Source organism: Ips typographus, linkage group LG2, assembly GCF_016097725.1.
Source record: "Ips typographus isolate SLU linkage group LG2, UJ_Ityp_2.0, whole genome shotgun sequence".
NCBI classification, from domain to species: domain Eukaryota; kingdom Metazoa; phylum Arthropoda; class Insecta; order Coleoptera; family Curculionidae; genus Ips; species Ips typographus.
The window spans coordinates 14,050,337-14,069,315 of NC_138423.1; the positions used below are offsets into that span (position 1 = coordinate 14,050,337).

The 18,979-nt window shown below is 32.2% G+C and overlaps 1 protein-coding gene across 5 annotated transcripts in view; it reads right to left on the minus strand.

Annotated features, from left to right (window-relative positions):
• Nucleotides 1–18,979, minus strand: part of Ephrin (ephrin) — a 416,945-nt gene that overhangs the window by 24,048 nt on the left and 373,918 nt on the right. For all 5 annotated transcript variants that reach the window (XM_081996239.1, XM_081996238.1, XM_081996236.1 and 2 more), the window contains 3 exons: nucleotides 14,983–15,119; nucleotides 12,851–13,025; nucleotides 2,308–2,527 (listed from right to left, as the gene is read on the minus strand). In XM_081996239.1, coding sequence (XP_081852365.1) covers nucleotides 2,308–2,527; nucleotides 12,851–13,025; nucleotides 14,983–15,026 — 439 coding nt within the window. In that variant the 5' untranslated portion in view covers nucleotides 15,027–15,119. The remainder of the gene's footprint in view (nucleotides 1–2,307; nucleotides 2,528–12,850; nucleotides 13,026–14,982; nucleotides 15,120–18,979) is intronic.

The window sequence follows — 18,979 nt, forward strand, 5'->3', positions numbered from 1 at the left end:
ATATGGAATACTATACTTTACCTACGATCAAGTGTAAAGTTGTGTTTTTGCAATGCACATAATTGAAAGTAATTTTTTCATGGGAAGAGTATATTTTCCTTGATATATTTTAATATTATACATTGTAAATTTACTAATCAAAGGTATTAATGGTACTAAAGATAAATGTATTGGTTCTTTCTATGACACATGTTATCTAATTACTAGTGCTTGTTCTATTGCAGATGATATTCTAAACGATTTGGTATTTACTTTAAACTTATGAGTTGCCCAATTATCTCCATCTAATTTACTCTTACCAAACAAGAAAAGAAAACGAAATGAATTTTCTGCAGGATTGTGTACAACTGTGCGTAAAGAGTGTCATTACGTAACTGAAAACTATGCATAATTGGCTCTTTACACCACAGACTTTGACAGTCCTAGGATTTTTAACAATACATATGTGGTCAGCATTTTATTTAATACTAAAATTGCATTTTTTAAAGCCAATGTAAATTTTGTTGAATTTTTTTCGGATTGAAAATATGTGAAACTTTATTCTATCAATGTCTGATGATGGCGTAAATTCCGAAACCAGACGCCGGAAAACAAACCACTGTGTGACAAAAACTTTATTTTCGTTTTTCCCTGTACGATTGAAAAACATGTAAGTGGAATTGGAAATACTAAAAAGAAAAATTTGCTTTAAACTTTCACACGCAAGTATGTAATCTAAACGAAACCCTGTAATCTAAATTTAGAGGTGATATTATGAAATTCGTAATTATTTGCTCAAATATTCTATGATTAACGGATGGCCCTACCTTTGTGTAACACCTTATCTAAAATGTTAAAAACACTGAACATATTGACAAAACGCCATGAAGACTTAGAGAACTGGATTTAATTACACATTTTGATTTTATGGATTTAGATAATACAAATCCTTATAAAAGATAGTGAGACATTGCAGTTTAATTTCTAATTTTTAACACTTTTCGTGTTTTTGCGAAAATACGTTGCACAATCAATTTGTTTTAAGCTAATATAGGCCATCCAAACACGTGATTTTTTTACTAGTGGATGTGATTTATACGAAACAAACAACAGTGACTTATACCAAGATTGTAAAAATGTAACTTAATTATGTAATGTGATGACGATTTTCTTCATCTAGAAAGGGTAAAGAAAGAAGGTTGCACAAATGGTTAAAAAAAGTTCAATCATTTGTAAATTTTATAATATTTATGATTCACTTTTTCCTAACCATCACTTGTAGGCCTTATCAGAAAACTCGTTGTTTTAATTTCTACCATATTGAAATGTGTTTCTTTAAAAAAGGTACTCCAAGTACAGCCTGTAGAGTTATTGATGAGTTCATGTTAAACTGGTAGTACCAAAAAAAAAAACAAGAGTTTAGCATAGTCTGTATAATGCTAGGTCAACAGTGGGTTGTGATTGGTCAAAAAAAGGAGCTTGCAGCTTCCTGCTTTTTCTTGACCAATCACACTCTAGCAACCGTGCTGTAATTTACGCAAATACTGCTCTTCCAAGTTAGTTAGTTCTTCCAAAGAGGTTCAGTTCCAAAAACCCACTTACAACTGCAGCATTGTCAAAACCGAACCAAACCCAATCTAAACTTCTGAAATTGGTTATTGTTATGCACAGCATGCGATTGGTTCTTCAATCATTGTCATTATTTAAAGGATATCCGCTAGATTTACCGCTAGTTCGTCATTTAAATTAAGAAAGCACGTACTAGTAAGTGTCTATTATGCTATGTTTGATTTTTACCGCCCAGGTATAATGGTACTATATTTGTTGATTTTATAATATGGACCTCCAGTGTTTTCAGTAATTTCTGAGTTAAAGAAGTGTTAAACCTGTTATATAGATGGTGTAACATTAGTTTTATTACTGATGATTATTTTTTCTTCACACTTTAACGCACTTTAGGTAAATATATGAGCGACGTGGGGTAATAACACTGCCGTGACAGTCTATATGGGGCATAAAACGGTTAAACGTCTTATCTAAATAATTTTGTGTTAGAATTTAATGCATCATAAAAGACTTTGGTAAAGTGCAAACTCAGGAGCTATAAAACCCAAATTTATCGTTTTACCGTATATTCGGTTTAGAGTTTTAAGTCTCACAGAAATTATCCGCTTAATGTATATTTTTAAAGTTTGCTCCTGTACAAAATTATCAATTTTTAAGCTTTTAGGGAGGTTCAGTTGGCTGTAATAATTATGTAGTAAGATAACTTTTCTTGTCGTACCAGTTGTACCATTATTAAACAATTTACTAATCTACGTTAATTACCTGGTAAGAACTCTAAGCCACCAGGTTGTGGCGTAAACGGCCTGAACGTTATCGTAAAGTACATAAGCTTGTACGGCTTGTCGCAAACGGCTATAATCCTAGGATTGGGGTTCGTTATCCGACAAGTTTCGTATTCGTCCTTGGACACGTTGTAGATGATGTACTTTTCCATTTCGTCGTCCCTCGTACCTGGTGTGTACACTGGACAGATCAGGTTAACCTGGAAACAAAAATATGTCAAAACTTTGTCTCCCAAATAGACATTTCAACTCTTGTATTTGCAATAAATGCCAATGAATATTGTATCTGATGTACGCAAATGTTGTTCTCATACTAGCAAGAATCAGTTCAATCAGCCTTATACAGATATTGTAGAAGCCTATAAGATGTTCCCAAAATCGACCAAGAAACTTCCATTTAAAATGGCGGATTTTATGTCAATTTTATTTTACAGACATTATAAATCTCATGCCTTATTAGATTATATCAAATTTAATTTGTTTAATTGGCATTAGAGATCAATCACTTTATCTACGATGAAGATTTAGTATTTCTGAAAACTTTTCTGTATGAGTAAATTTTTTTGGTAAGACCTTTCAAGAAGGTTTACTTTATTTACTTGATTAATCCTAGCCTTTTAAACGCAGATTGTCTTTATAATCTTAAATGCTTGCTATTAACTTTTTTGGCATTGTAGATAAAGCAGTAATCTTTAATGATGAATTCTGAGTATTTTCCCAATTATAACCCTCAGAATGTTAAACAAACGAGTTATAACCCAACAAAGATATCAAAAAGTAACTGTTTAGATAACGCTGCAAAAATCGAACTAGACAGAAGAATAAGTGTCTGATCACATGACTATTACTAAGACACAAGTATTCCAAGCAAATCTTTAGACCCTTTTGTGCAGATAATAGAGATTTCTTTTGATTTTGATTTACGCTATAGCGAAAACGTTATTACATTAAACCAGGGATTTGATTTATAGAGTTCTTTGCCCTACTCTCGCAAACACCCCTTAACGTTACTTTACCACACATATTTCGTATTTTTCTAACCTCACCTTCTTTGGGTGATTGCTTAACCTAACCTAATCACACCTTCCTTGGATGATTGCTTGCAATTTATTTTGTAGATTTTAATTAGGTATATTCAGTAACTTTTAGTAATTTTGTTAAATTAATATTTTAAATACCCAAAATCAACCAGTTTCTGTTTTTTTTTGTACTTTTGTAGCAGTATTTGTAGGTTAGGTTGCTAAAATTTTTAATAATAAATTGAATAAATTTCTATGTGCAAAGAACCTGTAGTAAGAATAAAAATATATAGAGTTTAAAGTATCTACAATATACTCAAAGAGTATAGATTCTTTGATAATAAAATTGGATAAGGTACAGAATAAGGTATAAAATCCCTTAAAAGAATTTTTTCAGGAAATATTAGTTTATTTTCCATTTTTACAGATAGGGAAGAATATGAAACTAACAAATATCGTATAAGCTAAAGTGAATAATAAGTCCTAATCCTGAATTAGCAACAGGAGTTGCTAACTTTGACGTAACTTACCGCAAATTTTACAATTGCAAATTTTTTCTTTACCGTTACGGTATCTATTCTGGTAATTTTTCTTAAATACCCTAATAACGCTAATAAGTCAAAAGAAGTCAAAAGAACTCTCTAATACAGCTTGCTGTATACTACTTTAAAAAAAACTGACTGGTCATCATTCCTAGATATATCTTTTATAGATTCCATTAAACACATCCACACACATACCTATTCCCTCAAAAATCAAAACCAAATCATTGCAGCAACATAAAAAAAATTTCAGCAACGAACTCAAAGTACACAGAAACCCCGTAAACTTATTCACAACTCTTGACACCTTAACACAAACCAAAATCAAAGATATCAAAACTACAGTTGATAGGCATTTTATTACTTAAAAATTAGATTAAAACAATTTTATCCGGAGACTATCCAAAAAAATTCAAAAAAGCTAAATTTAGATACCACAATCAACTACAATTTTTCAAATACGGACCTGGGGTTTTGTTTCGTTTTCTAGTAGCTATAATTCTTTCGAAACTAATGATGTATCAAAGTTGTCAAGAAATTATTCAACGTAGGTAATAATACTTTAATAACAGAGTAATAGTTATTCAACAAAGTTTAACCTGTTTCATGAAATCTCAACACCAAATTCAAACAACATGAGATTATCTGAAGAAAACAAATTAATAACTACCCAACAACTTTTTTTAAATGCATGATGAGTACTATGAAATTTTCGAAAGAGCAATAAATCTAATTTTTTAACTTAAAAAAAAATAAAATTACATCAAAATAAACTAAAATTGTCTGCTAATATGACAATATATCAAATCCAACTGTTTACTTTTGTAGAAACTTAAAGTACCTAAGGGTACCACTTGGTACACTGTTTGACAAGTGTAATACATCATTAGCTACTGAAAAACAAAATGAAAAATATATTGAATTGACAACCAAATTTTTTTTTTCAGAAATGCCATTGGGGTTTTTAAATAAATCAATAATTCAGTAGTAAAAAAAAATAAAAAATTTATTTTATTTTTTCGGATATGCATGCACAACTTTACCTACTCTATCACTTGTGATTTCTAAGATGTTAATGCGGATTTGAAACACTTTGTATACAATCCACACTCTCCCAGACGAATTCATCCTGTTTTTTTGCCAATATCGAGCTCTTATAGACAGAAGAAAACTTTTTTCAACCCATTAGTTTGGCTTTCGGAAAAAGAGATTCATAGCGAATGCTCTGAGGACTCTGGGGAGCCAAACAATCTGTCTTAAGCTATATTCTGCGACCTCTTAAAGGTGTTCAATTGTGAATTACACCGAATCTTACTCTATGGCATCAAAGGTAACAAGTCATCCAATCATACCTTTACCATAGTACCAATAAAGTACTCAATCTTGTCAAAACCGCAACTGGCATATACTCTTGAAGAGAAAAAGATAAAGGTAATTTTTTCAAACTCTTAGGAGTGTTCAGTCTTCAAACTTTGCTCGAGAGGTTTGAATATAAATAGAAGTCATAAAAAGCTGGATATTGCTTTAATTGATTATCAATACCAACCAAAAAACCAACAACAAAAAGTGTCCACTAAAAAACAGAGCTTATTGTGTGAGAAACATAAGAATCGAATCATTTCTGAGTCAAAAATATGGTTTAAAAGTTTACAAACTTTCCTTTATTTATTACTTTACTGTGTCAAAAACTACAACTTAGGTATATTGTAATGTTGGCACAAACGACCTCTACGTGCGATTTTCGCACAACAGCTTGAAAAAAATGCCTAAAAGCACAACTAGGCGGGTTTTACGACAAATTAACGATCGTTCACCGAAACCAGTCTCTTCAGACATCACTACCCGAAACCTAATACGTTGTAATCGAATAACTGTAACTTTATCTTGAAGGTTGGCCTCTAAATTCGCCAGAATTACATCGGCCAACAATAACATCGATACGATTCGTTACAGGTTACAGGCAGATCTGACGACCGGTAACAAACCCATTAATAATGTAGTAAGTAAGTAAGTCGAATCGAAACCTAACATTTTCATCGGCTGAATTTCTCGACTCTATCACTTGATACCTTCTATTTGAATATTCTATTCGTGTTTACACGTCAGCGATATCAATAACTTGGCCGGAGTCTATAAATCATCGCGGCTGCCGTATCAAATTTCATATCGGGCCTTCGGGAAACAAATATAAATTTTTATTAATCGGCTTTTAATGTTAATAATGCATAGCACATACGATACATTAATTAAACGGTGACAATACCTGTGGGGCCACACACAAAGGCTCTATATATGCTAGAGATTTCGGCCCTGCTGACCATTATCATTCTAGAGTCCGGTTTGTATTATTCTACAGTTTACAACCGATTTCCTATCAGGTTATGGGCATGGTCAACTTTAGACTGTTAAGTGAATCGATTGTTTGAACAAAAGACCTAACTGGAATATTTAACACTAATTGATGTTGTTGGTTTTTACCTAAAGATGTTACAAAATCAATATGACTAAAAAATATTACATTTTCCTATGCAGTAGCATATTTATATTCACATTTATAACACATCTTTCATGATTACTAAACACATTTAAATTATCAAAAGCAAAGAAGATTTCAAATATTATACTAATTTTTACGTTTATTTCCCTGACAAAAGAAGAAAAGTTAGAACAATTTTTTAAAACAACTAGTTGATTAAACGCGAAAACATGATATTTAGTTGAAGCAGTCAGTTACCGATCGGTTGTCTTGACTTGATTATCTTAAAATATACAGGGTGCCCCCGAATTGGTGTTACAAACTGTAAGGAGAGAAAGTATAGGGTCAATCACAACCCTAAAAAACTGAAATAGCCATTTGATGCAGTTTAAAAGTCCAAAAATGACTACCAAAATTTTCCAGACATTTTACTACAAAAAGAATACAAGATTCGTCAAAAGACAAAATAAAATTTTCGTAATAGCCGTAAGATTATTTTCTTTTCGTATAATTATTTGCCATGTTTAGAATTATTTGCCGATTATTTCCTTCCTATCAATTTTGACCAATCGCTATCAAGAATTAGTATAACAAATGTAAATTTTAAGTGGAAAAATCACTTGTCAACAACTGTCAACTTAGCTGTCAGCAGTTTTTCCGGAAAAAAAATCGAAAAAATTGCACGCTCCTCACAACAACATAAAGAATAGTGTTACCCTTTCTAGCTTGAAAGTTATTGTTCTTATTAATTATTGTTCTTATTGTTTTAATTAATATAAAATGTTTATTTAACTCAGGAAATAATCTTACCAAATATCCCTCGTGCATCTAATTTTTCCTGTGGAAAAATTGGAATACTCGTTTCTAAGTAATTTGTTTTAACAAATTTTTCCGGAAAAATTAAATGCACTAGGGATATTACCCCCGAGAAAAAAAATATAAGTGTAGCATATTTTGGTATTAATTTTTAGATTCAACTTTTTAAACAACATTAAATGGCTATTCCATTTTTTTAAAATTACCAAAAAGTAAAGCCGAAAAAGATGGATCGAGCAGTCTTCTGTGAATGATCCTGTACAAAAATATGAGAAAAAGTTTCTATAAACATAAACCCCCTTAAATGCCCTTAGAGGAGATTGTTCTTAACTTGTATGAGCTGCTTTGAAACTGTTTTCTATTGCCTTGGACTGTTCTACGTCAAAAATTAGTTTTGGAAATTGTTCAAAAAATACATTACATAAAGCAGCGGCGGAGATTTTGTGGTTTACAAGGTTTTTTGTGCCTAACTTCTACACTAGCTGAAAAATGGGAGCTTTAAAATATTTAATTTTTAGACATTTTAAAGATTTACAACAATGATGAAAATGTTGAAATTTATAATTATTTAATAACTAACAATAATTAGTTAATTGAGTTCAAAATTAAATGTTTTCCTTTAAGTTGCATGTTTTTTGGTCATAAAATGCTATTTTCCTCAAAAACGGTCGGTTTATAAAAAAAATTACACTCACACTTAAGGAAACGTTTTTAAAGCATCTATTTTCCCTGTGGCGTAGCAGTTAGGGGTAAAAAAACATCGTCAACCTAAATCTCCGCCACTGTTTTATGCCATAAAACTGCGTTTCCTAGATTACTGCAAAAGTTGTTCTCAGTGCGACAACCGGTTCAAGAGATATGTATTTACAAAAACCCATATAATTTTTTCAATTTTGACACTACGGCCCGAATTCAGAATCACAATTGAGGAACTCCTCACCCTTACCTTACAAGCTTCTAAGTTTACACTCACTTGAGCAAAACTGAGGCAATCCTTAAGTTACAAATTCCGAATGCATACAAGATGAATTGCTCAAGTAAGGAACTGCTAAGGAGCTACTGAATGCAAATTTGCCATCTAGCAGATTTTTCTTCGTTTGATAGACAAGTTGATCTTGCGGTTTTTACATCATCTAATTTATTTTGTTTTTTCAGCAAAACTTTGACACTCTGTATCTTCGTTCTTGTTCATATTTCAAAAAAACGTCAAACGAAAAAAAAAAACGTTTTTTGGATGTCTATTTGCAGGTGAAAGGAAAACCCCATCTTTCGAATCATCCTGTATAATCTAAAAATTCGAAAAACCACCTATCCTATATTGTTTTAGAATAGTATTGTGTTAGGTATAAGTTATGGTATGGTAATTTGATGTAATTTCTAGGGAATATTTCACTTAAAACTACTTAGTATAATTTACTTTGGACTGTTTAGTAGAGCAACAAGAAAACGAACATTTATTCCGAAAAAGAAATTACAGCATAATATTACAAGTGAGGTTCTGTTAAGATATCTAATTAAGTACCTAGAATCGTGCTCAATTCTGGCATTAGTTTGAGGTGGTGAAGAACATCTCTTTCACAACTTTTTATTTCTGAATACGAAATTTTGAGGTGAGAAGCAACAGAAAAAAAAAAGGATGAGGAACTCTTTAATTGTGATACTGAATTCGGGCCTACATCTCGTAAAAGGTGCGTTTAAGAGAATTTGGTTAAAGAAACTTTTTCACACACTTTTGGATGTATGTACTATCTCTCCTTACAGTTTGTGACACCATTTCAGGGACACTCTGTATACATATCACCCTTAAAGTCTTAGTAACAAAAAATTCGAGTTTTTTTTACACTCGTACACAATGAAATTCAAACTGCTAACAGAAATATAATATAATTTTTGGTCGTTTCAAACGCCCTCTAGCTACGAAATGCCTTAACCGAATTTAATGACCAAAAGACTGTTTAATGACTAAAAAAACAGTTTTTTTTATAAACGGTAGGTTATAAAAAGTTGCACTTTTTTATAACTTACCCTTTTTCTCGAAAATACCACAACTGATGGTTAATAAAGCATTACTATTCTAAACGCAACTTATAAAAAAGTTCGATTTTTTTTTGAAAGCATTATGAAAATTTTAATTTCTAGAAGAAACGCTCTCTCAAATACTTATTTTCTAATAACTAAAGATACTTCTCTCTTAAGGCTTCTTAAGGCTTGAAAATCAGTTTTTTCCGAAATATCTCATTTTTGACCTCTATTTGAATAATATATTTCACATAAATTCAAAACAAAACTCGTTAACAAATTACTGTAACAAGTAAGCAAATTTATTAACCAGCTCATTTTCTTGCTTATTTCTTATTTCTATTAATCCTTAATGTCATTAAAAAAACATCAATTTTTTACAAACATTTCTTATTTTTTCCAGCATGACTTGTTTTTAATAACAGAACTTAAATAGCCAAACGTGCATCAATACGCTGTTTTTCATATCTCCATGTTGAAACATCATTTCCTGTAATCATCAGTGTCTTATATTAAGTATTAAGCTCGTGCTTTAATTGCACTATCACCCATCTAACTTAGATTGTCTTCAATGAATATTTAATGCAGGTTTAGTCGACACATGAGTAACGCCCGTTATGTCATAATTTAAATATAAATTGACCCATATTTACACCCAAATATAAGCCCGTATACCAAGAATGCGACCTTTAATAGCCTATAACCGCACCGGCCTTAATCAAATCAGCACAATGCCCATTCAGATAAGAGGACATGATTGAATAACTCAAGCCCACCTTTATCTAGACTGAATTGAATTTCATATATAAAAAAAGTCCCGTCTCCGACAATCATTATTAACATTCAAAACGGAATAATCTAACGCATGAAAATTACAAATCCGTGTGCCACCATTAATTATTTTTTGACGGCAGTACCCACGAAAAATGAAATAGACTCGATCAATCATATTATTACAAGGTACGACTCTCTCGGTTTTGCCGGCGATTTGACCGTGGAAAAGAAAAAACGGGTGTTTGTCTGGTTCGATCGGGACTTTTTCAATGTCGAATTAACATAATGGTATACATATTCACTAGAAATGTACAAGACGATTTAATCTACAACGTTTCGAGTTTGCAAAATGATCTTGGTGTTCTGTTATTCATTGAGTGTCATGAAAAACAAGTCTGAGTACATTCTTAAGAATTGTCAATTTTTGCTATACATTAACATCAATAATTTTTAGTAATGATTTAATATTATAAATACTTTCGTATTAAAATGTGTTGATTAGGTTTGGTTAGGTTAGGTTAGGTTAGGTTAGGTTAGGTTAGGTTCGTTTAGGTTAGGTTAGGTTAGATTAGGTTAGGTTAGATTAGGTTAGGTTAGGTTAGATTAGGTTTGGTTTAGATTTGGTTTTATTTATTGTTGTTTTTTTTTTTTTTTTTCACAAATAATTTTTAGTAATGATTTAATATTATAAATACTCTCGCATTAAAATGTGTTGAACTAATTCAAGAAGAAATTGACAAATTTCTAATTAAATTTTCTGCCATGCACCTTATTTTTTTGCTACTTCTATCCACTCTTTTATCCTACATTATGTATGTATTTGTTTGTTTATTATAATGTGTTTCTTTTATTTCAAAACATGCTCTTACATGTATCAAATCCAGTCTATTTTTGTTAACAAATAATCATTTTCTGCAGGTTGTTTTTATATCTTTTCCATATACCATCCTAATTTTGATTTTTGTTTTGTCTCTTGTTTTTATTTTATTTTTATTCTTTTTCATTCACTCAGTTTTTAGTTTAGTTTCGATTTTTCACTTTCGTATGTTTACCTTCTCTGTCTCACGTTTTTTAATGTTCATGACATACTTCCTCTTTTTCTTCTCCTGTAAATGATGTTTTTTACTATCTCTTCAAGATAATCATTTTAACTTCTATGCTATCTATTTTTTTTAATAATTTCATTTATCTGTCTTTTTACTCGTTTTTCTCGACTAGTTTTTATTTTGATTATCTCCTTGTCCTGTACTCTCTACTTGTTTGTTTTACGTTTTTCATATACCAAGTGAAAAACTTATTTATATGAAACTAAAGCAGTAGTACTGTGTGTAGCTTATGTATAACTTAATAATAATACTTTAAGTTTAATCGATTTTATAGGGTAAAAGACTGTAATAAAATTTTTTTAGTCTTTTTGTTTTCTTTAAATTATTTCTTTTGTAATTGGAAAAGTTTTTAAGATCTCTCAATAGATTACATATTATGTAATATACAAGTCGATCTGTCCTGTTTAAATATCTATTTCTATCTCAATCAATTTACCTCAGTACCCTTTCAGATATTAGATGTCAGTGATAATCTGAAAGATGATATTTTTTCCTTGATTATGATGTCCACTTACCTCTATTAGTCCACCGAACTTTTTTGTGACTTTTAGAAAATTCATATTTGTTTTTGTTTTGTATTCTCTGTTTTTTGTAATAAGAAAATTGTAAATTAATGTTTGATACCTTTATTGTTATTTATTCTAAATTAGTAAACCATCACTGTACAATAATATAGCATTATTAAGAAGTAATAATTAAGGATTTTTCAAATACACTAAGAATTTGAACCAAAAAAATGTTCTTTCTGTTTTTTATGCATTACTTAAGTTCAGATTTCAAGAATTCATTGCCCATAGGGTTCTCTTAATCCCTAAACGTGTTTATTGGATATTATGGGTCATCAGTTAATGGGTAAAATTTAAACTGAACGCTAAACAGTTAAATATTATAAAAACTGATAGAGTCGCAGTAAGTATGTAAGGCTTTTACCATCTTTTAGCAGCTCCAACTGGTTGAAGATATGTTAAAATCTAAATCTTTAACTTGCAGTCAGTGGCCTAATCTTGCTACTAAGTGGACAACTTTTTGCATACATATTTCCTTTACAGGACAGTTTGATTCATTTATCACCTTAAATTATTATAGATCTTATAGTCATGGTTTATGGTTTAATGTTAGATTAGGCAACCAAGACCAATTCGATTAAAATCACTCTTGATGGTAAATTTATAATATTTTCAATCAAATCAACAAAGAACTTTTTTTTAAACTTGTTCAGTATAAAAGCTGTCCACACTTTTACTAGAAATATCAGAATGATGGATTTATCATACTATAGAAAAAACTGAAATAAGTGTAATTTTCCAAGTCGTTGTAGCGTGAACCGTTAAAAAGCGTCTATAAACAACAATTAAAACGGAAAGAACAATTGAACTAACAAACGGAAAAATGGTCGAAGACGGAAAGAACAGATTAAAACCGAAAATTATAACCCATTGTACACGAGAGGGGCATCGTTGGTGGCGGCCATTAAATATGTATAACCCATTAAAATGATTAGGTATCGCCGCTGCCAACTTGCGTCCGGAATTCGCATGCATTATGAACGATCCCGCTTTCTTCCTCCGTCCCGGACAATCAAGTGTCAATTTTAATATAAAACTAGAAAGGGTACCGGCTTAAATAAATTATCGTCACTGACGCCGGTAAAAATGGACTTTCGGTGTAGGTCGCTTATTAAATTTGAACGGTCGCATAAAATATTCCCTAAAGTGGGGAACGCGGCTTAAAATCTGGAAAACGAGAGGAACGCTCTCATGAAACACCTTACCTGATCGTATTCAAATTTTAAATTCTCCCTATTTACATCTATTATATTATCAGTGTTGTCGATCCGGAATATCGGATTCGACGAGTTCCAGTGTATCGTGTAGAAATGGGCACTGGATGGGGCTGCTGTTGCCAGCACGAATGCTTGAAGGCTGAGTAGTACCACCACTACCGTCCTGCAACAAAATCATTACATTTAACAACGTGTTATTATAGTAACGGTATCGAAATTCATTAAAAAGACCTCAAATTTCATGTAGGAAGGCAATTATCCGACGAGATAAAGATCTAGAAATGGCATATCCATGTAAACTACCTTGCATTTTACTTTTATAAAGTCGTAATTTTTGCACACCATACAATAATCTTGATATCCTCAGAAAACTGATACACGGCGAAATTTTTGCGTGTAGACCCGTCATTATAACAGTCTAAGAATAATCCCAGAAGGATATTACATAAAAATGATTTGATGTTTGATCACAAACATTCTGCTTGAATAAGTATGTACAGGGTGGGCCAAATTGGACGTATTTAAATGGGAAGTGCTCTTATTAATAGAGATAGACCAAAACTGATGTCGGTGTCTGAAGCTGAAATTTGACATGACACAACTTAATGACGAAAACTGTCGCCGTTTGACAGGTGCTTATCAGAATTCGCACTTTTCTTCAAAATGGGCATTTTGAAAACTGCTCACAACTTTTTGTTTATTAAAATATCGAAGTGAAACAAAAGCATTCTTAAGGTACTTTTTGATGTGGCATGCTTGGTTTTTTTGCTAAGAAAGTTATGTCAACTATTGAGGAAACTGAAGGTAGCAAAAAACTAAGCACGCCTCTGAAATCAGGTTGAAAAAGTGCCTTCAAAATGTTTGTGTTTCACTTTGATATTTTCATAAACAAAAAAGTTATAAAGCGTTTTCAAAATGGGCAAAATTCGAAAAACGCCCTCAAGCGCCGCAAACTGACAAGATATCGAAATACAGTGCGTTTTTTTTAACGCGCAACATAGGATTTTACGTGTTAAATTTTTAAGCCCATGTTAGACCATTTTATTTTGGAACTGCAAGTCTATAACTTGACGGGTGTGTCTTTAGTACCCTGAAGCTTAAGTAAGTCTACCAATTTGGTCTAAAAAGTGATTAAAAACTGGAAAAAATCACTTTTTTTCGAAAAGATTTTATCGTTTCATACTCCCTGTATGCATTGTTGTTCCTTGTTGTTTTCGATACTGGCAGGGCAGGTAGCAGGTAAAGTGACATATTTTGACTGCATCACGACCCGACATCTTTTGAACGTCAAAAGGGCATTTTATGATTGTTTGGAATACTGTTTGGCTTCAAACGGAAGTCACTTTGAACAATTCACTTATAAAAATACTTCTTTTGTTCTTAACTTTCTTGATATAAAGTTAATGATCACCCTGTTTTACTTTCTACGCCAAATTTTACCTGCTACCTGCCGTGCCAGTATCAAAAACAACAAAGAACAACAATGCATACAGGGAGTATGAAACGATAAAACCTATTCGAAAAAATATGATTTTTGCAAGCTTTTTAACACTTTTTAGGCCGAATTGGTAAACTTACTTAAGCTTCAGGGTACGAAATAGCCACCCGTCAAGTTTTATACTTGTAGTTCCAAAATAACATGGTCTAACATGGGCTTAAAAATTTAACACGTGAAATCCTATGTTGCGCGTTAAAAAAAACGCACTGTATGGTTTTTGTCATTAACCTTTTTTCAAATATTGAGCTCTAGACGAGGCTCTAGACATACTTTTATCTAGCCGGAAAATGGGGTTTTACTGTCAAAACACTATAAATCGGGACACTATGTATATTATAATGTGTTTTATTATCTAGAATCGCTTTATTTACTATTAAAAGACATACAGAGTATGTATCTTTCGTATTTTGACCATTGCCACTTTTGTATAGAGTATAGACCATAAGTTATAAAGATCAATTGTACTGCTGACCATCATGTTTTTTAGTTTATTTACACTTTTTTTTTGTTAGTAAAGCAATATTACATTTGCTGGTTTACAATAAACGTTTTGCTGGACAACTGGTATGCTAATTTAAGCACTGGTTTAAAGTTTCGGAATTTTAAATGAGTTGAAACTTACCTCAGGACGCGGGTACAGCTAAGATTTTGGGGCCAAAGCCCCATTTTGAGCTTCGGCGATGGGTCGGACTCTAGAGAGCCACCTAACGGTGGCCGCTTCACGTGCAATGGGCCCAGCCAGCCCTTATTAGTGATAGTCTGAAACAAGAAATTAATTATTTAAAACCTTAAAATTAAACTTTTATACAAAAAAATGGTATTAAACTAGCGACCTCAAAAAGTTCATGTATACCAAAATTCAAACAAAATTTGTAAAACGTCACAAATACTAATAACTTGCAAATAATGCAAAATTTGACGGTTGTCGAGTTGGTAGCAAGGAGGAACGTTGTCAGGGGTATATGCCCAAAATCATTGCTGATTTGTTGGCGTCAGGGTGTTATCACTGTATTTCTGTCAAATTTAACTTTTAGACGTTTTTAGAAAATTTACCCCCATTTGCACCATAGTAGTTTAAACCGAGTTTAAGTCTCGGTTTAAGTATAGAATGTTAAGTTTAAAGAGTTTAAGTTTGGCTTAAGTAGCAGGACATTAGTAGAGGTTTCTATCAGTTTAAAGAGATTTCTGAAAGGTAGAAATTAGGCATCTTTCTTCCGTCAGTTTTAGAACATTCCTTAAAGAGATTTTTAGAAGTTTTTTGGCAGTTTTTGATATGGCAATTTTAAGGACGTTTTTAGTAGCATTTACATGGTTTTGGTAGTTCCGAGATGATTCTAAAGACCTCTGACAATTTTTGGGAGGTTTTCAGTAGTATAAGACCTATTTCACTGAAATCTTGTAATTTAAAAAAACTCTAGTTAGAACATTTGTTGAAGCATTCGGCAATTTTCAGCAGGTCTCAATATTAGTGAGAGGATCATTCCCAAAATGACTTGTTTCAGGCAATTTTAGAAAATTCTTCAAAGTTTTAATAGATTTATCAACGCTTTTTGTCTATTTTAAATACATTTTAAGAGATTTTTAATACTATTTAAAGGCTTCTTGTATTTCCGAAATGACTTTAGAGTTTTCTGACAATTTCAAAAGATTTATAGGACGTTTAGGACACTTGTAAAGGCCTTTCATATTTATCAGATAGTATTTAGGATGTAGTACATATTTAGATGCTTCTGGCAGTTCTGGCTATTATGGGGCAGTTTTCAGTAGTATTTAGTGGCCTATGCCATTGTCAAAATAATTCTAGAGGTCTCTGGTTATTTTAAACAAATCTTGTAAGGTTTAAAATATTTAGGAACGCTTCTAGCATTTGCAAAATAAGCCTAGAAGCATCTACCATTTTGAAACAAATATTGTAAGGTTTAGGACAGTTGAGGCATCTGGCAATTTTTGAGAAGTTTTCAGTATTAGTGAGAGGACCATTTCCAAAATCATAGACGCTTCTGGCAATTTTAAAAAAATCTTCAAAGTTTTAAGAGATTTGTAGAAGGTTTTTTGTTTTAAATAATTATTGGGAGGTTTTTAATAGGATTTAAAAATGATTTTAGAGTCTTCTGGCAAATTTCAAAAAATGTATAAGAGTTAGTTTAAGACACTTCTAACACTTGCCTTTCGTATTTTTTAGGACGTTTTAGTAGCATTTAGAGGGTCCTGACAGTTCAAAATTGATTGTAAAATTCTTGGAAGTTTTACGACACTGGTAGATATTTCTGGTTATTTTTACCTTTACCATTTTCAGAAAAAATCTAGAGACTTCAGACCATTATGAGACGGTTTTCAGTAGTATTTAGTGGCCTATGACATTGCCAAAATAATTCTAGAGGTCTCTGGTTTTTTAAAAAGTCTAAAATATTTGTCGAAAATCTTGGTAGGTTTAGGACACTTCAAGGAGCATCTGGAAATTTTTGGGAGGTTTTCAGTAGTATTTAGAGCCCTCTGTCATTTACAAACTGATTCTACAAGTCTGATCTGATAATTTTTAAAGATTGTTGGCACATTTAGGCAACTTGAAGAGTCAGCTGCATTTTCAAAATAATTCAAATTTGATTAATCAGAATAAGAAAAATTTTATTGTAAATAAATAGGTACGTTTTACTACAATTAAGTTAATATTTATTTTTAAGTTTATGTTTGCGTTATGTTACAACAAGGCATTATGGTTTCATTTTGAAATAGTTTACATTTATTCTAAACTTTGGCAACCTTGCCCTTTGTTGCTATCGGCGATATTCTGATTTTCGTCAACTGTTGGTATAAATTAAGTTATAAAATGGTGGAGCGTGACTATTAGAACATTCTCTCGTTAACTTATCTAGTATAGCATGAGCAGTAAAGCGTCACTTTCCAGACTATTCCAAGAATTCCGTTCTTTAGTGTCTAATATATTTCGGTTTTAACATCAAGGAGGCAACAATTAATGTAGTAGCCAAAGAGTAAAACGACAACCTATCCGCCTCAGTGGTCTTCAAAGGCTCCAGTCACGTGTGTATGGCAAAAAGCCAGGTTGGAACCTGCACCGGTCCACTTAAGAGCCGGCCAAAAAGGCCCCACTCGATATAGTCGTCGTCCATTTACCGGTACATTTAATCAGGCCGATCAAATAAAACGATCCTTGTCCCTCTCGGAACATACGGGGCAATATTTCATTGCACGTTGACAAATCGGGCGACTCTGCGCCGAAACCGAATGAATTTCCCCTAAATGAGCCTGTAAACATGGAAGTTTTTCGGTCCGCTTTCCTTTCGCCATTGAATCTCGCGAGAGAAATTGAGCGTGTCCCTGCGAACCGGAGCCAAAAAAAAATTACTCCGGTTCCGGAACGGAAATCATTCTCCGGCTCTTTTTTTTTGAAAAGGCAAAAAGTCGGAGAGCGAGCTTTGATAATTTTAGTTTTGGCGCTAATAGTTTTTCCTCGTCTGTGATTTACCCACTAATTATCTCATTAAGTAAGTAAACAGACTTATTTCCGAGTTGATGATATGGGGAAACATAATCTTGACCGAATAGATGAAATAAGGCCTTTAGAGCAGTCTAATGGGGCTACTAAGCTGCTAAGTGATTGACATTTTTTGTCAGTAAGTACATTTTTATCGTTTAGAGGTCTCTCTTAGCTCCTTACAATTCTTTTAGTCCATTGTTATATTGCCTTTTGTTCAGTATTTTGATCTGATATGTAATGATGAACAGAACTAGTTACAATGCCGAAAACAGTGGCGGCTCGTAGTAAATTAGAAAGGTAGTGCACAATAAAAGGGCCAAATAGCGCCGCAGGCGAAAAATTTTTTGAGACCACGCCCAAACTTACTACAATTTTAAGATAAATGATGATCTTATTAAGGGATAAAACCTTATTTAACTTACCTCTGTGAATACCGCAGTCTGGCCAAACAATGTTTTAATACGTAAATAATACCATGTTTATTAATTAATTTTATTGTCCTTTACAAACATGTTTTGAATTGAAAGTCTGCTCGTCGATTCTTTTTTGATATAAACTCCTCAATGACCAGTTCATTAAAGTTGGGAATTTCTGTAATCATTCCTTTTTCAATAGACAACATTGCGAGGGCAGCTAGTCTATTCTCGCCCATTGTACTCCTAAGAAAAGTTTTTACTCGCTTTAATGTGGAGAAACACCGTTCCGCTTCTGCAGTTGTTATAGGCATCGTGACAATTGCTTGTAGTACTAAAAATGTTTCCGAAAAATCTGTTTGTAAATTATTTTCAATTAAAAATTTAAGGAAGTGGACTGCTCCAGAAACTTCTCTAAAATCTGATCTTCTATATATTATTTCCAATTCTGTCTTTAATTTATGTTTATTTAAAAATGGAAAGTTTCGAACAGCTGAATCCAAATGTAGGGTAGGAAAGTTTGATGAAAATGTTTCAAAATTTTCGACAGAAAATAAGTGTGCAATTTCCAAATATCCTGTGAATGAGAACCTTCTTTTTATTTCAGCAATTATAGTATCACATACTTCCTTAGCTTGAACAGTCGTCGAAACATACGAATTTCTCTCTTCCGTCTTCCTTCTTTTCCTGGCTTGGCTGTCATCAATGTC